The 23696-nt window shown below is 43.3% G+C and overlaps 1 protein-coding gene across 1 annotated transcript in view; it reads right to left on the bottom strand.

Moving 5' to 3' along the window:
* LOC118799843 (rootletin-like) overlaps nucleotides 1–23696 on the bottom strand; it is a 72148-nt gene that overhangs the window by 44214 nt on the left and 4238 nt on the right. Inside the window, 16 exon segments of the mRNA XM_036559918.1 lie at nucleotides 331–452; nucleotides 455–476; nucleotides 1769–1913; nucleotides 2785–2967; nucleotides 3422–3621; nucleotides 5065–5271; nucleotides 5784–5870; nucleotides 7286–7376; nucleotides 7716–7943; nucleotides 8489–8595; nucleotides 10184–10349; nucleotides 11542–11636; nucleotides 14053–14136; nucleotides 14511–14702; nucleotides 22300–22442; nucleotides 23625–23696. The exon segment at nucleotides 23625–23696 is cut by the window's right edge and continues 55 nt beyond it. Of these exon segments, the coding sequence (XP_036415811.1) occupies nucleotides 331–452; nucleotides 455–476; nucleotides 1769–1913; nucleotides 2785–2967; nucleotides 3422–3621; nucleotides 5065–5271; nucleotides 5784–5870; nucleotides 7286–7376; nucleotides 7716–7943; nucleotides 8489–8595; nucleotides 10184–10349; nucleotides 11542–11636; nucleotides 14053–14136; nucleotides 14511–14702; nucleotides 22300–22442; nucleotides 23625–23696 (2144 nt within the window).

The raw sequence follows: 23696 nt of genomic DNA, 5'->3' as shown, positions 1-23696 counted from the left end.
GTGTGTGGTACCTGTGTGATGCTGTTCAGGTGTGTGGTACCTGTGTGATGCTGTTCAGGTGTGTGGGACCTGTATGATGCTGTTCAGGTGTGTGGTACCTGTATGATGCTGTTCAGGTGTGTGGTACCTGTGTGATGCTGTTCAGGTGTGTGGGACCTGTATGATGATGTTCAGGTGTGTGGTACCTGTGTGATGCTGTTCAGGTGTGTGGTACCTGTGTGATGCTGTTCAGGTGTGTGGGACCTGTATGATGCTGTTCAGGTGTGTGGTACCTGTATGATGCTGTTCAGGTGTGTGGTACCTGTGTGATGATGTTCAGGTGTGTGGTACCTGTATGATGATGCTGTTCAGGTCAGATTTGTCCTGAGCCAGGCTCTCGTTCATGCTGCCCATTTTAGCCAGAGAGTCTCTCAGCGCTGCCTCCTCAGAGTGGAGCTTCGCTATAACAGCGTCAACTCAGCATTGCTGGACTCCACCTGGACGTAAACACACAAACACCTGGAGTTACAGTTCAGCAGTGACGAACAGTACAAGGTAAAAAGATAAACCCACGTCAAGTACACAGTGAGTCTGATGGAGCGCAGGTGAGGAAAACTGGAGTGTGTGAAAATCACTGTTCCCTACATCAGGAGAACCATACAGAACACTACAGAACACTCACAGAATAAAGTGGGTGGGGCTTATACTATGGACACACCCATTCTCAAAAGACTTTTTTTCTGAAACACTTATAAACGGTCGTGATTTCTGGGGGTTATTTTGTTCTTGGGCGGTGCGACAGGTTTTGAAAACGTTTTACTGGAGATTTTGAATAAATCAAGACTTAAAATAGTCTAATAGTCAAGACTTTAGTCTAGTCTAACTGTCTAAGGCCCAGCCCCATTTCACCCCTCGCCTTACCACTCAGCCCTACCCCTCCGTTTTGCGTGTTCATGTCTAGTGGTGGGGTGTCCCGATTCTTGCTGAGATAGAGGGGTGGGGCGAAGTGTTCGAGCTACAAACTGAGGTTTTTCAGAGACTCCAAACAGAGAGTTATGAGAAGAGACCAAAGAAACCACAAATGTTTCTCTGTTAAAAAATTAAATAACCATCATATTCTCTTAGTCTAATGTTGTTTCAGTGTATTTTGGTCCTTTTCTTCACAACAAGCATAAAAAATCACTAGTAGTGCTGACGTCTCGGTAGCTAAATGTCCCGTTCCACCTTAAATGGTGCAGCAGTTACATTCTGGCTTCTCAGGCATCAGAACTGCTGCTCCATTTAAGGTGGAACGGGAAAATTTGAACAAGAATCTGGTGAATATCTGACTTCAGCTTCATATCACTGAAGAATTAGGGGTGGGTGATAATAAATAATTGCCCCCCTCTTTGCAGATCATATGATGCCCTAAATGTAACTAAAGCCCAGCAGTGAGGAGCTGAACTTTACCCTCCTCTGCTGTCACTGCAGACTGGCAGGGTCGCCTACAGAGCAGCGCTGGTAGCTGTTAATGAAGTGATGCTGTTTTTATTTGAGGGTCTCATTTCAGAGGAAAGATCTCAACCACTACCCTGTAACTCAGTTCCAAAGACACTCAAAAACAAGGGGTAGGGGTAAAAATATGAAATGGGACTAAGACTAAGAGTTAAAATAGAACAGATTTCAGTTTCACAGCGTTTTACATATAAAATGGAATCGAATCTTGACCTCAGAAAGTCTTGACATGAAAGTACGTGAATCATTCCACCTGTGTTCTGTACGCATGTGTGTACGTGTGAATAATCCAGACCCTGCTGAGAGCGTCAGTGAGCTGGTTCTTCTCAGTCTCCAGCAGCTGCCTCTCTATCTCCCCCTGCTGGAGCGCCTCCTTCACTGCAGCCAGTTCAGAGCGCAGAGAGCTGCCACGAGCTTCACTCTGACCCCACTGAGTCTGACTGCACAGAGAGAAAGATGGTAAACGTTCTTCATTCTGTCCTTTCAATCTCCTCCTTTGTCTTATATTGATCTTATATTCACTTTTATTCCCTTATTGTTTCCTCCGGTCTTTCACATTTGCGTGTGTGAGCTGGGGTAGGCAATATGGCAAAAATATAATCTCACAATATTTCAAGACATTTTCATGATAAATGATATGTATAGCGATATTCTGACACAGACACAATACACTAGTAATACCACAGTTTAAAAACTGCCCCCAAAAACAAGGAATAAAATAATAAAATGTTCAAAAATTCAAATTTCACAAACTTCACTGCACTAAATCCAAATAAACAGGTTTAACTCTGCTCTCTTTGGCTATGTTCACATTACAAGCCTCGTTGCTCAAATCCGATTTTTTGCTCAAATCCGATCTCTCTGACTCGATGGTTCACACTCGTTTAGGTAAGTGACTCAAATCTGTCATTAATGTGACGAACCCGCGTCCTGAAATGACCCTCATGAGCTCATCCTACTCAGTAACGCCACGTGAATGAATCACGAGCATCATCAGCACAAACTAACGAGCAGAACGAGCTTCGCTGAGAAGATCATTAACTCTGATCAGCTCTCAGCTTCATTATTAGAGCGAGACGAAGGAGAAAAAGGTGAGATGAGCTGCTTTTCCACCGTTTACAGGCTTTAACCTCTGTTCGGCGCTGCTGCCATGGTAACGCTGAACGATGTGGTACCTGATAATTATAATTTATGATTGTTTTTATTCTGCTTATTGTAAATTTGCTGTAAACATGTCTTGTAAAATTAGATATCGTGCTTTAATTGAACAACATATGATCTAATTTTTGCTCCTACTGCTGAGTGACTCACGCTCTCTGGGCCTCGGCTTTGGCGCGCTCTCTCTCCTGCACGGCCGCCTCTCTCTCCTCTCTCTCGTGGTCTCTCTCTCTCTGCGCAGACGCCGCGGCCTGCTGGAGCCTCTCGCACTCCAGCTGCAGCAGCTGTTCCTTCATCTGCGCCGCCTGGGCCACCTTCTCTAGACCGTCCTTCTCGCTGAAGGACAAAGACAGAGAAAAGAGGAAGTCTTAAAGGTCCATATCCTACATTTCTGGCAGTTTTTCCTCCGGTTGTCCAGCTATAACATTTGTGAGGTTTTATGTCCCAATTCGGACAATAATTCATTCCTACATGACCGTTTTACAGCCTCTCTGTATCCCTTAGAATTAGACAGGTTGTTTTTGGTACTGTGCCTTTATGACTGATGTATGTAAATGGTCTCTACTCTGATTGGCTGACCTGTATTTTGCCTTTATAGGCTAGAACACTCCTTATAACCGCATGTCTTGAAACAAGCACCTCAGTGAAGGACCTCGTCCACTCATTAAGATCTCTGATAATTAAATTATTATGAAATTATAAAAGTTTATGCTCAGTTTATTAGTGAAAAAAAGAGCAAATAATAATAATAATAATAATAAATCAGTGTAAACAAAGCAGGTGTGCTCACCTGGTGAGTCTCTCTCTCTCCTGCCGTATCCTCTCTCTCTCTCTCACGGCTGTCTCTTTCTCTCTCTGAGCATCATCCCTCTCTCCCTGCATCGCCTGCACACGTAGCTCCGCCTCCCGCCTCCCTGACTCCGCCTCCGCCACCTGTTTGCGCAGCTGCTGCAAAGACGACTGCGCAGCCTGCAGACGACCTCTGACCTCCTGTGGGCAAACAGATGCAGGGATGAACTTCAAGAGCTGCTTTCCTGCACATGAACTAATCACAACCTTGAGAGTAAAGACACAGTTGAAGGGGAATTCCACCAAGTATTCAAAATTTCTGCATAATTCAGTCCTTGAGATGTAAACAGTGATTCAGAGTGGTTTGGTGTGAAATGGTTCAGATGTCTTTACAGTGGTGGTGATAGGAACCAGGGGTCGCCATGACTACAACACAGATATAGACATTTTATTTACTATCCAGAACCACCACTGAACCTACACGAGTCTTCTGAGTTTATATGAATGTTGATGATGGAAAATAGTGGAAAATCTGAAATAATCAGTTTTCTTTGGGGACTATTTTGCCTCACAGCGCCCTGCATGTATCCCTCCACCATGAATGGAGTTTAAGTTCTCTAAACTATCATAAAACAGTGTCTCAGTCATCAGGCAGTGAATTCATAACCATTTCATGTAGGAACTTTCTGTGAGGGAGCTTTTAGAGGTGGACGTCTGGTTCCTATCACCACCACTGTGAACAGTTCTGACTCGGTAAGTTTATCTAGAACAGGGCGTTTCACACAGAACCACTCTGAACGACTCTGTTTACATCTTAACCTTTTAATTATGCAGAAATTTTGAAAAATTGTGGGTGTTCCCCTTTAATGAGGACTCCACACTTAACTCATTAATGTCCGTATCTCAAATGTGAAATGTTCTGTCTGCTCTGAGAACAATGTCTTCAAATTGATCAAATTATACAGCTATAAAGTTTGTTTTTAACACTTATTATATTTAATTCAGTCTTTTGGTCACACGGGGTTACTGATTTTTACCAAAACAACACAAAATTCAAACCTGATTGTGAATAAAAGTATTCAAATAGTTACTATTAGATGCTTATTGAACGTATGACTGTAAAAAATGTCATCGATTTAGACCAATCAAGTTAAGAATCAAATGAAGTACATATTTTTTTTTAAAAATGATATTTAGTTTGTCACTTATTAAAAAATAAACTGAAAAAGGCCCTTAAAAGTATCAGAGCATCATCTGCAGGGAGGTCAGGACCTTTTACAGATATTTACAGAGGTCTTCAGAAAAGTGTAATGAAACAATAAGCATATGATTAACAATATAGGGATTATTATTGGACAATACTGGACTAAAAGTTGATATCCAGTCATTGTACAGTCCATTACTGAGACTAGAGCTGTGAGGAAGGGGGCTGGAGCCGGGAGTGTGGCAGAGGACAGTGAACGTATGACAGTCGATTGCAGCCTTTACTGCTGAAACACACTGCATTAGATGCCATAATTCATATAATGCAAACGATATGTAATTCTGCACAATGATCACTGTCACATATGTATTGTTACCCATATTGTAATCGAATTATAAAATGTGATCAGACAGGTGCGTCATCAGACGGGTGAGTCTCACCTGCAGCTGCAGCTGTCTGCTGGCTACCATGGAGCGCAAGGCCGAGAGGCTGGACTCTGGAAGCAGCAGGACGGAGGGTTTCCGCGGAGACGGGGGGCGGTGAGGGGAGGAGGGTCGGAGAAAGGGCAATAAAGATAAAGCACTGCTCTCTGAATCGCCCTCCGCCGAGGAGGATAACACTCCAGAGTCTGAGTCCGATAACATGGCCTGGAACAGAGAGAGAGAGAGAGAGAGAGAAAGAGAGAGACAGAGAGAGAGAGAGACAGAGAGAGAGAGAGACAGAGAGAGAGAGAGAGAGAGAGAGAGAGAACAGAGAGAGACAGAGAGAGAGATGGGAAAACAGTAACGACTAAAATAAAAATACAAATGCTAACTGAAAAATAAAATGAAATAATTCTAAAGGAAAAAATAAATGAAAAATGATTTAAAAATACATAAAAAACAACGCTGTGTGGTCTGTGCTGTCAGTGTGTGAGTGAATGGCTGTGACTAATTAAATTGAAAGAATTAAAAGGAAAATATGAATTAAAAATAAACAGAAAATTATTCAAAATATAGAACTAATTACAATTAAAAGTAATGGGTTGGGCGGTGTGTGTGTGACTGTGTAAAAAACAATAAATAACAATAAATAAATCTATTATAATTAAGAAAGGGAAAAAGAACACTGGGTGGTTGGAAACCCAGTGTATGTGTGTGTGTGAGAGAGTGTGTGTTACCTGCGCAATGTCCCTCAGTGTGTCCAGCAGGGTCTCAGTGTGAACTCTCAGGGAGTGGAGCTCCGCCTCTTCATCCCCACTCTGCTCCTGAACACACACACACACACACACACACACACACACACCACTGATAAAACTGACCAAATGAAGATGGATGAAGATCATGGGCGTCACTTTGTGACATGTCGCTGTTGCTGTAACAAAACCTCATATCTCCAAAATGGTAACTTTACAGGAGAAGGAAAAAACATACTTCACTTTTAATGTAAGTCAATGGAACCAGAATTTTGTCCAAGTCATTTTGGGCTGTTTCCTTTGGTCCATTCATCATGAAATTTCCATAAAATATAAAAGACAATAGGTATTTTTAAATTATGTCAAAAACTGAAAAATGACAAAAATGGAGATCCGAGGTTTTGTTCCAACAGCAGCGACATGAAATGCTGCATTATCAATAATACATACATTACCAGTGACAATCATCTTAAAATTAGTCATTTTAATACAGTCCAATCAACACTGCTTATTTTTTAGCAGATGCACTCACTCTATAATACAACCCCATTTCCCCAAAAATTGGGATGCTTAACAGAATGTAAATAAAAATAGAATGCAATGATCTGCAAATGATGTAAATCATATTTTTAAAGGAAAATACTACAAAGACAACGTATCAAATGCTGAAACTGAGAAATTTTATTGTTTTTTGAAAAATATTTGCCCATTTTGAATTTGATGCCAACAACACCTTCCAAAAAAGTTGGGACGGGGGCCTGTTTAGCACTGAGTTTCATCACCTCTTCTTTAACAGCTCTGTAAGCGTTTGGGAACTGAGGAGACACTGCTGTAGTTCAAAGTGAAAGTTTTCCTGTTCCTGTTTGATACAGGATTTCAGCTGCTCATCAGTTCAGGAGCTCATTTGTCATATTTTTCATTTCATAATGGCCCAAATGTTTTCAGTGGTGACAGGTCTGGACTGCAGGCAGGTCCGTTTAGCACCTGGACTCTTTTAATACGGAGCAATGCTGTTGTAATATGTGCAAAATGTGGTTCGACATTGTCTTGCTGAAATAATCAAGGCCTTCCCTGAAAAAGACGTTGTCTGGATGGCAGCATATGTTGCCAAAACATAAATATATATATCGTTCAGCATTAATGGTGCCTATGTCCATTTTAAATGAGCTCAGGCCCAGAGAAGGTGGCAGCGTTTCTGGACCCTATTTATATTTGGTTTCTTCTTTGCGTTCTTTGAACCACGCACAACACATTCATCAATCTGAAGAACCATTTCAGCATGCAAAGGGTTCTTTCAGTCTTCATGGTTCTATATAGAAATCTGTCTCTACTAAAGAACGCTTGAAGAACCACTGTAGATATTCTATTTCATTTTCAAGCTAAAAACAGGCTAAAAAACAAAAATAACATTTACAGTTTAGTCTGTTTTGCCACTGAGTGAAATAAAATGAAAAGGATTAAACAGATCTGGTCTGAGTTAAACACACCTCCAGCTTTCTGGTGAGTGACGCGACCTCATGCTCTCTCTCTTCCTCTCGAGCCTTCAGTCTCTCCACCTCCCGCACTGCCTCCACCAGCCTGTTCAGCACACACAGCAGATTCACACAGTCACAAACCACTGCAACACACTTTAGTTTTAAATGGGGCGTGGCCACTTCCTTTTCCTCCAAATATACAGAAAATATGACCACACAGCACTAGAGGGCGCCACAGAGCCTCAGTGAATGAGCGCTAGTAGCTGTTAATGAAGTGCTGCTCTTTTTATTTGAGGGTCCCATTTCAGAGGGAAGATTTCAACCACTACCCACTACAAGAGGTAGGGGTAAACATCAGAAACGGGACAGGGCCTTAGGCTGCAGTTTAAGGGGTTAATTCAATAGAGGACAGTAATGGTGACAGTGCTGTGAGGCTGCTGACCTGCTGTTGAGCTCAGCTCTCTCAGAGTCGCTCTTGGCCTGCAGGTTCATCATCTCCGTCACTCTGTCTCTGAGCTGCTGCTCCAGGGCGCTCCGCTGCGCCGCCTCGCGCTCCAGAACCAGCGCCGAGCCGTCCTCACGGCTACGGACCGCCACACACACCCCCACACACTGCAGCTGCACACTCTGAGACACCTGAGCCAGCTCATTACGCATGTGGGACAGGTCTCTGAGAGAGAGAGAGAGAGAGAGAGGAGAGAGAGAGGACAGAGACAGAGAGAGGCAGAGAGAAAGAGAGAGACAGTAGACATAGAGAGAGAAAAAGAGAGAGAAAGAGAGAGAGACAGTAGATAAAGAGAGAGAAAAAGAGAGAGAGAGAGGGGATGCAGAGAGAGAGAAAGACAGAAAGAGACAGAGAGACAGTAGATATAGAGAGAAAAAGAGAGAGAGAAAGAGAGACAGTGGATATAGAAAGAGAAAGAGAGAGAGAGAGAGAGAGAGAGATAGAAAGAGAAAGAGAGAGAGAGAGAGACAGTAGATATAGAGAGAAAAAGAGAGAGAGAAAGAGAAAGAGACAGTGGATATAGAAAGACAAAGAGAGAGAGAGTGGATATAGAAAGAGAAAGAGAGAGAGAGAGAGAGAGAGTGGATATAGAGAGAGAGAGAGAGAGAAAGAGAAAGAGAGAGAGAGAGAGAGAGATAAGTATAGTAAGAGCTGTAAAATACTGTTACAGTAGACTGAATTACTAGTGTGAGTGTGTCTGTGTCTCCAACCTCTCGGTGGCGCTCTTCAGCTCACACACACTCCTGCGGAAGCCGACCACCTGCCGCCACAGAGCCAGCAGACGACTGTGTTCACTGCTGAAGTAGTTATGGAAGGACTGGAGAGGATAAAGTTCTATTAACCGAGGGAAATAAATACTGTGCACAATTTTGTGGTAATTAACACAATACAGGACCTTCTAAGGGCAACTCCACTGATTTTAAAAATTCCCCCATAATTCAGTGTGTGAGATGTAAACAGAGTGATTCAGAGTGGTTTGGTGTGAAATGGTTCAGATGTCTTTACAGTGGTGCTGATAGGAACCAGGGGTCGCCATGACTACAACACAGATATAGACATTTTATTTACTATCCAGAACCACCAGTGAACCTACACGAGTCTTCTGAGTCTATATGGAATGTTGATGATGGAAAATAGTGGAACATCTGAAATAATAAGTTTTCTTTGGGGACTATTTTGCCTCACAGTGCCCTGCATGTATCCCTCCACCATGAATGGATTTTGAAAATAGGTTTTAGATCAAAAATCTTAAAACACTGTCTGTGTTTATATGCAAAGATTTTTAAATGTATCTGATTGAACACATTCCGATTACAGATTCAGACTGAGGTGTTTATTCTCACTCTACTCAACAATCTGATGGAAATCTCAGTTTACATGCTCACTACAAGTAATCAGATCCAAAATGACGCTCATGCTCAACCGCTTAGTGTAGACGTTACCATGACAACCAGCATCCCGTGAGTCCAGTCAGAGTGAGATGAGCAGCAGTGAGCAGTGCTTGTGTTTTTAATCACTTTAAAACGATGTCAGACTCAGGAAAACGTCCTTCACATGTCCTTATTAAAGAAGGCCGAGAGGAAGACGTCGTGTTCTGAGACACATAAGCTGGACGTCCGTCCCACCGCCGTCTTTTAAAGATCAGAGCATAAACTTCGTCTCCTCTGCAGACCAGTTTCTGCTCCGCCATGTTGAACGGTATAAACTTTCACTATGACGTGACGAACATGATCAGAACGGACTTAAACTTTCCGATAGGGAATGTAATCAGATACAGACGTTTACACTGATATTATTCTTCTATTTAACTGATTATTTACAGGATTAAACCTCCTTCAGTCGGATAGAAACTGTATTCCAAATGGCCTCAATCAGACTAGACTATTCCGATAGAGGTGTTTAAATGGACGTATTCTATTCCGATTGAGCTATTAGTCGGATTATTAACAGATTATTAGGCTGCATGTAGTTAATGTCTCAGTCATCAGGCAGTGAATTCAGAACCATTTCATGTAGTAACTTTCTGTGAGGGAGCTTTTAGAGGTGGACGTCTGGTTCCTATCACCACCACTGTGAACAGTTCTGACTCAGTAAGTTTCTCTAGAACAGGGTGTTTCACACCAAACCACTCTGAACGACTCTGTTTACATCTCAACCACTTAATTACGCAGAAATTATGAAAAAATCTATGGGATTCCCCTTTAAGAATAATGCTATGTGTATAATATTATGCGTAAGTGGTCATCCGTCCGTTCATATACATTTGCAATGTTGGTCAAAAGTGAAAAAATTAACCCAAATCAAAAGATATATTGATAAAGATCTATATATTGTATCAAATCTTAATATCTCCATGAAATGTTCACACAATGTGAAGAACAGCTGGTACTTTAAATGGTATTAACCTCCTCCTCTCTCCTCCAATCAGCCTCCCTCTGCTCCAGCTCCTCTCTCGCTTTGGTCCAATCAGCAGTGAGTCTGCGTATGTCCTGGCTCAGCGCCTCATTGGCCAGACCGGCCTGCTCCAGCTGCTCGCGCAGCATCGCGTTGACCGCTGACAGACTGCTGCTTCTGCTCACACACACACGCACACACACACACACACACACACACACACACACACACAATACATATACAATACATCACAATGTTCAGGATCACAGTCGAGCAGAAATGTACTGAGCTCCTATTATTCTGTTAGAGAGAGTTTAAAGCTCTGCTGCTGGTTTTTAAAGCTCTAAATGACCTGAAAGCTCCTGGACGTCTGTTTATGATCTCAGATCTGCAGATTCTGACCTTCTGAACTCTGATTCTGACCTTCAGTAAAACACAGAAACCGTGGAGAGACTCTTTCAGTTATTCTGCTTCTAAACTGTGGAGCTCAGTTCAGCTTTTATTAGACAGTCGAGCTCAGAGCTCACTTTTAATAAACATCTGAAAACGCAGCTCTTTAACTCAGGGCTTCATTAAACTCTACGGCTCTTTGGTGTTTATCTTTTGATGTGTATAATTATAATGTTCTCATACGATTTTAAATGAATACTCATAATTACTGTTGAGCTTTATCACCTGTCTGTAAAGCACTCTGGGCTGCTGCTGGTATGAAAACCGCTCTATAAATAAAGATTTCCTTATTCTTATTATTCTTATTCTTATTATTATTATTTCTATCCATTCAGTACTGCAAATGGTCAGAGCCCAACCTTCATTAATTTAATTTCCATTCAAAACAACCATTAAGTACAAGTTATTCACTGTTCTGAGGAGATTTACATATATATATATATATACACTGATCAGGCATAACATTCTGACCACCTCCCTGTTTCTACACTCATTGTCCATTTTATCAGCTCCACTTACTATATAGGTGCACTTTGTAGTTCTACAGTTACAGACTGTAGTCCATCTGTTTCTCTGATACTTTGTTAGCCCCCTTTTACCCTGTTCTTCAGTGGTCAGGACCCCCATGGACCCTCACAGAGCAGGTACTATTTGTGGTGGGTCATTCTCCTCTGTATAATTTACTGCTGAGTATATATTTTGTGCTTTTTTCCGACTCTGAAAAATGAATGAACTGTACTCTGTATTTTGCAGCACTCGGCTCAAAGTCCAACAATAAACACAAACGCAAAGCAGTAACGAAGAACAAACTACATCCCGTCTGTCCAAACGATGTAAAGCAGCGTATTAACCCCACTGAGTGAGCGTGAGTGAAAGTGTGAGCTCTGCAGTCTCAGTGTGGGTCAGTTTACTGTCTGACCTCTGCTGCTCCTCCTCCAGACGTATAAGAGCCGTCTCGAGTTCACTGCTGGGCTCATCCTCCCCGCGCCGCTGACCATTACTGGACAGTTCATTCTGTAAAATATCACACCGTCGACCATTACCGGACAGTTCACCCTGTTTAATAACATGTTGCTGACCATTACTGGACATTTCATCCTGTTGGGGTGGATATAGAATTTGTATTGGCTGTGTGTGTGTGTGTGTTTGTGTCTGTGACTGTACTGTGTGTGTGTGTGTGTGTGACTGTACTGTGTGTGTGTGTGTGTGTGTGTGTGTTTGTGTCTGTGACTGTACTGTGTGTGTGTGTGTGTGACTGTACTGTGTGTGTGTGTGTGTGTGTGTGTGTGTCTGTGACTGTACTGTGTGTGTGTGTGTGTGTGTGTGTGTACTGTGTGTGTGTGTGTGTGACTGGACTTAGTGTGTGTGTGTGGTGTGTGTTTGTGTGTGTGACTGTACTGTGTGTGTGTGTGTGTGTGTGACTGTACTGTGTGTGTGTGTGTGTGTGTGTGTGACTGTACTGTGTGTGTGTGTGTGTGACTGTACTGTGTGTGTGTGTGTGTGTACTGTGTGTGTGTGTGTGTGTGTGACTGGACTTAGTGTGTGTGTGTGTGTGTGTGTGTTTGTGTGTGTGTGACTGTACTGTGTGTGTGTGTGTGTTGGGTGTGTGTGACTGTACTGTGTGTGTGTGTGTGTGTGTGTGTGACTGTACTGTGTGTGTGTGTGTGTGTGTGTGAGACTGTACTGTGTGTGTGTGTGTGACTGTACTGTGTGTGTGTGTGTGTGTGTTTGTGTGTGTGTGACTGTACTGTGTGTGTGTGTGTGTGTGTGTGACTGTACTGTGTGTGTGTGTGTGTGTGTGTGTGTGTGTGTGTGTGTGTGTGTGACTGTACTGTGTGTGTGTGTGTGTGTGTGTGAGACTGTACTGTGTGTGTGTGTGTGTGTGACTGTACTGTGTGTGTGTGTGTGTGTGTTTGTGTGCGTGTGACTGTACTGTGTGTGTGTGTGTGTGTGTGTGTGACTGTACTGTGTGTGTGTGTGTGTGCGTGTGTGACTGTACTGTGTGTGTGTGTGTGTGTGTGCGTGTGTGACTGTACTGTGTGTGTGTGTGTGTGCGTGTGTGACTGTACTGTGTGTGTGTGTGTGTGTGACTGTACTGTGTGTGTGTGTGTGCGCGTGTGTGACTGTACTGTGTGTGTGTGTGTGTGTGACTGTACTGTGTGTGTGTGTGTGACTGTACTGTGTGTGTGTGTGTGTGCGTGTGTGACTGTACTGTGTGTGTGTGTGCGTGTGTGTGCGTGTGTGACTGTACTGTGTGTGTGTGTGTGTGTGTGTGTGTGACTGTACTGTGTGTGTGTGTGTGTGTGTGTGACTGTACTGTGTGTGTGTGTGTGTGTGTGTGTGACTGTACTGTGTGTGTGTGTGTGTGTGACTGTACTGTGTGTGTGTGTGTGTGTGTGTGTGTGTGTGTGTGTGTGTGTGTGTGTGTGACTGTACTGTGTGTGTGTGTGTGTGTGTGTGCGTGTGTGACTGTACTGTGTGTGTGTGTGTGTGTGTGTGACTGTACTGTGTGTGTGTGTGTGTGTGTGTGCGTGTGTGACTGTACTGTGTGTGTGTGTGTGTGTGTGTGTGACTGTACTGTGTGTGTGTGTGTGTGTGTGTGCGTGTGTGACTGTACTGTGTGTGTGTGTGTGTGTGCGTGTGTGACTGTACTGTGTGTGTGTGTGTGTGCGTGTGTGACTGTACTGTGTGTGTGTGTGTGTGTGTGTGTGTGTGTGACTGTACTGTGTGTGTGTGTGCGTGTGTGACTGTACTGTGTGTGTGTGTGCGTGCGTGTGTGACTGTACTGTGTGTGTGTGTGTGTGTGTGTGTGTGTGACTGTACTGTGTGTGTGTGTGCGTGTGTGACTGTACTGTGTGTGTGTGTGCGTGCGTGTGTGACTGTACTGTGTGTGTGTGTGTGTGTGTGTGTGTGACTGTACTGTGTGTGTGTGTGTGTGTGTGTGTGTGACTGTACTGTGTGTGTGTGTGTGTGTGTGACTGTACTGTGTGTGTGTGTGTGTGACTGTACTGTGTGTGTGTGTGTGTGTGTGACTGTACTGTGTGTGTGCGTGCGTGTGTGACTGTACTGTGTGTGTGTGTGTGTATGGGTGTGTGTGTGACTGTACTGTGTGTGTGTGTGTGTGTGTGTGTGACTGTACTGTGTGTGTGTGTGTGTGTGTGTGACTGTACTGTGTGTGTGTGTGTGTGTGTGTGTGTGTGACTGTACTGTGTGTGTGTGTGTGTGTGTGACTGTACTGTGTGTGTGTGTGTGTGTGTGTGTGTGTGACTGTACTGTGTGTGTGTGTGTGTGTGTGTGTGTGTGTGTGTGACTGTACTGTGTGTGTGTGTGTGTGTGTGCGTGTGTGACTGTACTGTGTGTGTGTGTGTGTGTGTGTGTGTGTGTGACTGTACTGTGTGTGGTTTGCTGTGTCCGGTCTGAAAGCACTCACACTGAGTCTGTTCTGGTCCATCTCGGAGGACTTCTCCAGCAGAGTCTGCTCCAAATCACTGCATTTCTTCTTATACTGGAGAACCTGAACACATCGGAAATGAGGAAACATCATACAGAACGGACAGTCGCTGGACCACACAACCAAAATCAGAAATTCTCTTCAGACAAGCAAGTGTGTGTATGGGGAGCATCTGAGTTTATGAGGAGCGTCTGAGTGTATGAGGAGTATCTGAGTGTATGAGGAGCGTCTGAGTGTATGAGGAGTATCTGAGTGTATGAGGAGTGTCTGAGTGTATGAGGAGCGTCTGAGTGTATGAGGAGCGTCTGAGTGTATGAGGAGTGTCTGAGTGTATGAGGAGCGTCTGAGTGTATGAGGAGCGTCTGAGTGTATGGGGAGTGTCTGAGTGTATGAGGAGCGTCTGAGTGTATGAGGAGGCTGAATGAACGAGCGCTGACCTTGGCCTGTAGTTTCTGGACGAGTTGAGCCTGTCTCTGCTGGCCCTCCTGGTATGCGGTCAGTTTGCGTTTGTAAGCGGCCTGCTCCTCCTCCAGCCGCCGCCGCAGATCCACGTTCTGCTGGGCGAGACTCCGCGACTCCGCACAGTCTCCGTCCCCAACGCCCGTCTCCAAACGCAGAGCCTGCTCCAACTAAACACACCAAACACGCCAGCGTCCAGTTAATTATCTCCACCTGTTTACACGCACTGGCCATTTTATCAGAAACTCCTTCCATGCAGGCGCACCCAGCAGGTTTACACTTACAGACTGTGTTATTACAGTTTATTAGCCCCCCTCTACACCATTCATCCGTGAAAAGAGACCCCCATAGGACACTACACTCTCAGAAATAAAGGTTCTGTTCAGGTATGTTTTTCATTCATCAAGGTACAAACAGTGTAAATGTTCCCTCAAAGCTCCAACAGTGGTTCTAAGGTCTGATTGTGAACCTTAAATAAGTGTTTCCAGGTGAAAAGTTCGTATTTGTACCTTTTCATAACCGAATGTTTTAAACAGAACAGTAAAATAAAAGCCTGGAGACGAGACGAGGGTGTGTGGAGTCAGTACAGCTTAGAACATATCATTTCAGTGGATTATGGTTCAGTTATGTTCCCTGACTAAAGGTACTGAGATGGACCCTCGAGGGTCCTTCTTTATTTCTCACAGTGTACCACGACAGTGTCACTGCTGTGCTGATGAACATGCGGTCAGTGGTGATTCTACGGTGCAATTTTAAAATGACAAAAATGCTGTTTTTATTATAGCGTCGCTGCCCAAAAAAAGACATTTGAGCACAGCTGCTGTCCTTTATGCTGTGTCAGAATTTACATTAACTTACATTAAAAGTAAAGAATGTTTTCGCCTGCAAATTCAATTCAATTCAACTTAGTTATACCAATACAAGGTTGTACTGTATGACGAAACACTGTAAGGCTACTTTTCCAGTGCAGTGATAAAAAGACGGGTAAAAAAAGACAGCAGTGCAAAGACATCAAATATAGAGTATGTACATAAACATAACTGTAGGTCAGAAGGCAGAGGTAGAATTTCAAGTGCAGTTTTTGACCTGTTGGCGTTTACATTATGTGTTAACTGTATGTTTCTGTAAAAGTTATCATTTAGGAGATACGATGTTTTAGAGCCGCAGTGCCCGATCCCCACGACCCCACTGATAATAACCGTCTGCTAAAAAGGTCTCGGTTTCCCTGAAATCTCGTTCTATCGATTCTTTACAAAATGTTTACGCTGAACCAGTTTTTCTCAGTTCAGATCGTGTCGGTGTTGCCAGGGATGCTAATAAGAAGGTGAGAAAAGCACTACCAGCCAAAATGATCCAGCCTCAGTTTTACCCACACAGACGTAGCTGACCACCTGCTTTACAGGATTTAAAATCATTTAAAACTGGGGACTTTTTTCAGGTTTGTGGTGCCTCTGGACAGCCACCCAGGTCACAATCCTATTCGGCCCGCAAAACAATTTTATTTTCTATTAATATTAGCCCATTTCACCATGAACTGCACTACAGTGCCCAGCATGCACTGCAGTGTAACGTGTGCTCCCACCCCCTTAACAACAACCATCTACTGGACAGCACCACAAAAACAAAAACAAAAGGATGCCAGGTGTCCAGTCGGGGACATTTAAAGAGGTTTAACAGTATCTGCAGCTAATGTAGTCTATTATTTAATATAAAACAATTTGTTTTTATTTATTTATTTTTTAATCATTTAAGTATTCAGTGCTTTTTTTGCCGTTGTAGTTTCGGCATATTTTGAACACCCAGCGGCCGGTTGGGATCGTGGCACAAATGTTAAGTAAAAATAAAATAAACACACAGCTGGTCCACTGAGATGTGGAGATTTTTTAATGTGGCCCTCTCAGTGGTTGAGTTTGACACCCCTGACTTAGCCCAATGAGATGCACCCAAAGACCCATGTGCTGTGACATCACAACCACAACTAACTCGCAGTCTAGTGCGCTACATTCAGCACTCAAGCCTCAAGCCAGAAAACGTGGATGAGATGGTCTTAGTGGCCAAAATATCAGGCCTGCATGTTTATTTACAGAATATTGGTTAAAAAATTGCAATCAGATATTTTTCCCAAATCATTCAGCCCAGCATGGTGGTCTCTCTTTCTGAATGCTGTAGAGGGGCTGATAAACTGTACAGTAACAGATACAGCCTGTACCTGCAAACCTGCACAGTGCAGCTGTGTGGGAGGTGTTTCTGATAAAGTGGCCAAAGACAGATAAACACGAGCAAGAATGTCCAAAAATCAGATCCAGGCTTTTCTGAGACTAAAATTTCTTTTCAGCCTCAACAGCCAGGTTGGCCAGTACTGGGAGCAGCTATGGGGGAAATAAAGGGCTGACAGAAGCGTCCATGGTGACCCCCACCGCCAACGATAACGTCCAGTCTCCATAGGAGACGCTCAGGAACCCCAACCCAGGCTGTAAAAGCCTGTAAGGATTTACAGCTAAAACCAACACAACACACAGAAGAGTGAACCCTGCAGCTGTAGATCCGCACTGACACACCGCTGGGTGGGTCACACTGTACCACCTTAATGTAACACCTCAGCTGTACATTCACAATCATATCTGCACAGATCAGTAACATCACTTCTTTACTACACGCTCACTCGTTTTTCGGCAAAGAAGTTGTCAAAAGAACAAAGATTCTTGGCCTTTATATGAACAATTCTTCAACTATTTTAACACAAATATGATTCAGAGATTTGTTACAGCTTTTCACAAATGCATTAATCTTAGGAAAGTTGTTTACATTCTGTTATCACTTTATCCCAAAAAAGACAATCAAACATGTTCAGAATGCAGCTGTCAGAGTCTCACCAGGAGTAAAAGAAGGAAACCACCCCCACCCCATTCTTAAACCCTCAGACTGGCTCCCAGTCTGTTCCAGAACAGACTTTAAGGAGCTGTTATTGCTCTATAAACGTCTTAATGGTCAGGAGCAGCGTATTTACCTGACCTGCTGCAGCGATATGAGCCGAGCAGAACTCTCGGATCATTAGGAACTGGTCAGTCAGTCCTGCCGAAGGTGAAGACTAGAAGCAGATGGAGAAGCAGCGTTTAGATACTGTGCTGCTCTTAAATGGACCCAGTGGACAGAGAGCATTAGAAGAGCCCCGACACTGGACACTTCAAACCAGCCTGAAAACGATCCTGTTTGAGCAGCTTTCAGCTCAGCTTAAACACTGTTAGTGTTTCTAGCCCCTTTTTCCTCTGTAACGGCACCTTTTCATCCTAATTTAACTTAAATTTAATTCGATTTTTAATTATAGTAATTAGATTTGATTCATTTGATTTTTAATTTAATGATTTTAATGATTTGTGCAGCACTTTGAATGACAGCAGTGTATGAAAGCAGCTCTATAAGTAAACTTGCCTTGTCTTTATTAAAGGGCTCATATGCTACATTTTTTGCCATTTTATTTACTCCACTGAGCTTCTGATCTGACACCTGTGTGCTTTCACAGGTACCAAAAACCATCTCATTTCTACATGACCATTTTCTAACCTCTCTTTATCCCTTAGAAGTAATCAGGCTGTTTCTGTCACTGTGCCTTTAAGACTGAAGCTCTGTTCTGACTGGCTACTTTGCTCAAAATGTAGTTCGGGCTGAAACACTCCTTATAACTTAGTAAGAATGGGCGGGGCTAAACTGCTGTAGGTTAAATAGGTAGATATATGCAAATGTGATGGATTTTGTGACATCACAAAGTCAATTCAAAACGTTCCATATTTGAAGGTTATTTATACATATATATATATACATACATACATATATATAATATATATATATACATACATACATATATATCTCGCTGCTGTCAGAACAAAACCTTGTAGCTCCATTTTTGCTGTTTTCAGTAAATTTCGTGATGAATGGACCAAAAGAAACGGCCCAAAATGACTTGGAGAGACGTCTGGTTCCATTGACTTACATTAAAAGTCAAGTAGGTTTTTTCCTTCTCCTGTAAAATTGCTGTTCCAACAGCAGTGATGTATATATGTATATATATGTCTATATCTACATTTATATATGTCTATATCTATATTTATATATGTATATATATATATATATATTATATGTATATATATGTACATCTATACATATATATGTGCATATATATATGTACACATATATGTGGCACGACAATTTAACAATGTTTACATTCAACACTAAACCTTTATTTAAAAGTGAGTTCCATTTGTGTTGTATACATCCTAATTTATTATGTTGTTAATAATAAGTAACTGATTACTCATAATGACTATATTAGTAAACGATTCATTAAGCGTTAATCAGTGCACTGTTAATGATTAGTTTAGTTTGTAATTAACAGCTTACAGAGCTTATATAACTGTCCACTACCTGCTGATTATTAATGCCAATATATTTATATGTGTGTTTGCTTATAGAATAAAGAAACATGGGATCTCACTAGTACTTATGCATTTATCTTACCGCTCTATAGCTAAGTTTACTGTCCACTGTGCAGCCCTGTAGGGAAGGACGTCTTTAATATTTCCTCACACTGTGGTCACACAACAGGTCAGAAGTCATTCTGCTCTTCTAAAACTGACCCCAGGGCAGATTTGGGACAGAAAGTAACGCAAAACAAATCCAGAACAGTGAAGCTGCCCCAGCACTTCTATAAGCCCACAGCAGCCACTCAAACACCAACCCCCACAATGCCCCCCAAACCTGCCCCCGAACCCCCACCCCACCCTGTTTACAGTCTCCAGGGGTGACAAACGCCATGGCAACGTGCCACTTCACCTCATTCCACTCCACATCGCCGTGGAGACGGGCCGGCCTTCCTCACACACTCACACAAAGACAGGAAAATGAGCAGAGATGATTTGTATTCGTCTGAGAGGCTTTTACAGGCACTGCAACACCTCAGGCACGACTGTGGAGCGACACGCAGCCCCGATCTCCCCCACACCACAACGGGAAATCACTCCGCCCCCCGAAACGCCGCAGCCAATCATTGACAGAGCTCGCCGCATTCCTTTCTTCTGCATTTCCTGAAGCTTCAACTTTTCTGGAAATGCACTGCTGCACATAAACACACTGACACGAGAACCACAGCACTCTACACCACAAACAGAGACCTGGACAAGCACTCAGAACAGGTTCTAGCTTCACAGACCTTCATTACAGCGAACCACAGTCTGATATCGAGAGGACTGGACTGAACAATAATATAATAACTGCAGGGGGCAGATAGAAAGAACAGAGAGAGGCTAAAGGAGAGAAAGAAGATGAAAAAGAACAAAGAAAGAGAGAGAACTTTGAAGAGAAATGAGAGAAAGACTGAGAGAAAGAGGGAATGAGTAAGAGAGAAATGAGGCAAAGAGAGAAAGGTAGAGAAAAGAGGACTAAAAGGCTGAGGTATAAAGAGAGAAAGAGTAAAGACAGAGAAAGAGAAGGAATGAGAGTGATGAAGAGAGATACAAAGAGTTAAGGGGAATAAAAGATACAGAAAAAGAAGGGGAGAGAGAGAAAAGAAGGCAGAGATGGAGAGGGTAAAAGAGAGAGAAATAAAGAGGAAGAACTGAAAAAACAAAGAAGAGAAAAGAGAGAAAGACAGATATAGAAAGAAAGAAAGAAAGAAAGAAAGAAAGAAAGAAAAAAGAAAGAGGGAAGATGAGAGACAAAAAAAGAGACGGCGAGAGAAATGAAGACAGAGAAAGACTGAGGTATAGACAGAGGAAGAGAGAAAGAGCAAAAGGGAGAAGAAGACAGACAAAGAGAGATAGAAAGTTAAGGGGAGAAAAGAAGAACGAGAGATGGAAAGATAGAGAGAGAAGGAAAGGTAGAGCGAGAGAAGGAAAGAGCGAGAGATGGAAAGGGAAGGACTGAGAGGGAAGAGGAGGGCGAAAATCAGACGGCGCTACAGAGATTTCCATTAAATGTTGTTTTAATGCTGTTTTCTGTAAATGCAGTAGTTTTTTTGGATTCGCCACTTCAGATCTTCAGCCTCAGGAGTGAAACATATAAACTCTTAATAAAGACGGTTCTTCAAGGTTCTTTAGTAAAGAGAGTTCCATATAGAACCATGAACACTAAACATTCTTTGCCTGACGAAACGGCTCTTCAAGATTGATGGAGAATGTGTTGTATAAGGTTTGATCTAGTACCAAAAAGGGTTCTGCTTTTGTTATGATATCAAAGTTGTAACAACAGAAGAACCCCTTTTGGTGCTATATAGAACGGTTTTCAAAAAGGTTCAACACATTCTCCATCGATCTGAATAACCATTTCACCATGCAGAGAACTTTCAGAAATTGTTCCATAAGTGTTCTTGGTTCTATATAGAACCATTTTCTCAGAAACACAGAAACACTCAAAAAAACATCTGCACGCTTAAAATATCTTTGCAGAACTCTTTTAAGATGCTACATAGAACCATATACAACACATTCTCCATGAATCGGAGGGACCATTTAACCATGTAAAGAACCATTTAATCATGCAAACTGTTCTTTGAGTATTCATGGTTTTATATAGAACCACCGTCTTTACTAAAGAACCCTTGAAGAACCATCTTTTTAAAGAGAAAGTTAAGGGCAGAAAAGAAGAACGAGAGATGGAAAGATAGAGAGAGAAGGAAAGATAGAGCGAGAGAAGGAAAGATAGAGCGAGAGATGGAAAGATAGAGAGAGAAGATAGAGAAGATGAGAGAGAGAGAAGGAAAGATAGAGCGAGAGATGGAAAGAGAGAGAGAGAGAAGGAAAGACAGAGACAAGGAAAGATAGAGCCAGAGACGGAAAGACAGAGAGAAGGAAAGATAGAGCGAGAGATGGAAAGATAGAGAGAAGGAAAGATAGAGCGAGAGACGGAAAGATAGAGAGAAGGAAAGATAGAGCGAGAGACGGAAAGATAGAGCGAGAGATGGAAAGATAGAGCGAGAGATGGAAAGAAAGAGAGAGAGAAAGAAAGATAGAGAGAAGGAAAGATAGAGCGAGATGTGGGAAAGATAAAGATAGAGCGAGAGATGGAAAGATAGAGAGAAGGAAAGATGGAGCGAGAGATGGAAAGATAGAGAGAAGGAAAGATAGAGCGAGAGATGGAAAGAGAGAGAGAAGGAAAGGTAGAGCGAGAGATGGAAAGAGAGAGAGAGAGAGAAGGAAAGACAGAGACAAGGAAAGATAGAGCCAGAGACGGAAAGACAGAGAGAAGGAAAGATAGAGCGAGAGGTGGAAAGATAAAGATAGAGTGAGAGATGGAAAGATAGAGAGAAGGAAAGATAGAGCGAGAGGTGGAAAGATAGAGAGAAGGAGAACCATCTTGAAGAACCATCTTTTTAAAGAGTGTTCAGAACCACCCTCGACATGATCAGGATAGAGAGAACATAGTGAACAAATAGTGAGTGTTACTGGTTCTCATGCTCTTGTCGGAAGCAGCGCTGTTTAAGGGTTGCTAAGCGGTGGCTGGTTTAGCGTCGCATCAATCATTAATCCACAATGTGATTCTAAATTTATTTGGTGGGCCGGATAAGAACCATAACCGGGCCTGAGGTTCGTACGTTTAACCCGCTTAAAATCTCAGGCTTATTACATACTGAGGCTTATTATTCAGTAGCTACAGGGCCTTCAACGCAAACCGGCTGAGCTATTCTCAGGTTCTAGCAGTGTCCAGTAAAACCTTGTACCCGTTGGTGGCTTCTGGCCATTTAACACCCGTTTCTCAACATTTCGGCCGCGCTCTCACCCTCTCGCTGATGGCGCTGTATTTGATGGCGAGCTCATCGCGGTCAGCGCGGCTGTGGGCCAGCAGGTCCTCCAGGCGGCCGAGTTCACTCTGCAGCACCCGGTTCTCCTCCTGCAGAGACAGAACCGAGGACATACTGCCCCCTGAGAGAGACAGAGAGAGAGGAACCTTCAGCTTCAGCTCAGATTTACTCTTCTTTACTCTTATACTTTTAGAACTTCAGGATTAATAAGTTACTATAAAACACTAACACTAGTGCTACTATAGTTACTAGAGCTTGAATTATTAGCTAGAACCTGGTCCAACCTGACTGCTCATGTTGGGTTCAGTTAGGTTTCTCAAATATGTGTATAAATTTCGTGGCTCTGCCAGAATTACACAGAATTTCGTCAGTTCTGGGTCGGGCTCCGACAGAATTTCGTCAGTCTCGAGTTCGGCTTAGACAGAATTTTGTCAGGTTTGGGTCGGGCTCAGAGAGAATTCTGTCAGACTCGAGTCGGGTTCAGACTCTATGTGTCGGTTCTGGGTCGGGCTCAGAGAGAATTCTGTCAGACTCGAATTGGGTTCAGACTCTATGTGTCGGTTCTGGGTCGGGCTCAGAGAGAATTTTGTCACACTCGAGTCGGGTTCAGACTCTACGTGTCGGTTCTGGGTCGGGCTCAGAGAGGATTTGTCAGACTCGAGTCGGGTTCAGACTCTACGTGTCGGTTCTGGGTCGGGCTCAGAGAGGATTTGTCAGACTCGAGTCGGGTTCAGACTCTACGTGTCGGTTCTGGGTCGGGCTCAGAGAGGATTTGTCAGACTCGAGTCGGGTTCAGACTCTACGTGTCGGTTCTGGGCCGGGCTCAGAGAGGATTTGTCAGACTCGAGTCGGGTTCAGACTCTACGTGTTGGTTCTGGGCCGAGCTCAGAGAGGATTTGTCAGACTCAAGTCGGGTTCAGACTCTATGTGTCGGTTCTGGGTCGGGCTCAGAGAGAATTTTGAGACTTGAGTCGGGCTTAGTCGAGTCGGGTTCAGACCAAAATGTCAGGCTGATTAAAGCTCTAACAGACAACAGAACCTATTAACTTCCAGTTAGCCTGATGTCATTTGCATAATGGCAAACGGTTCCTATTGACTTTCATTCATTAACAGCATCGTTAGCATCTTTGGCTGAATTGCTCCTTTGAGGCACCTGATTCTCATCAAGACACACAAAACTCTAACGAGCTGACCGATCAGCTCAGTGGCCGTCAGGACTGGACTGCAGTGAGACTGCGCTGTCTGCTCTGTGGGTAAGCAGCTCTGGTCCAGTCTGACCCTGCAGAGCGCTGGCGTAACGTACCGCTGTCGCTCAGGTTCTTGGTGACGATTTCTCGCACTCGGGCTGGAATGCAGGTGGGCGGGGCGTCGGGGG

The sequence above is a fragment of the Colossoma macropomum genome, unplaced genomic scaffold (genome assembly GCF_904425465.1).
Source record: "Colossoma macropomum unplaced genomic scaffold, Colossoma_macropomum, whole genome shotgun sequence".
Classification (NCBI taxonomy): Eukaryota; Metazoa; Chordata; class Actinopteri; order Characiformes; family Serrasalmidae; genus Colossoma; species Colossoma macropomum.
This window is presented reverse-complemented; position numbering and strand designations above follow the sequence as displayed.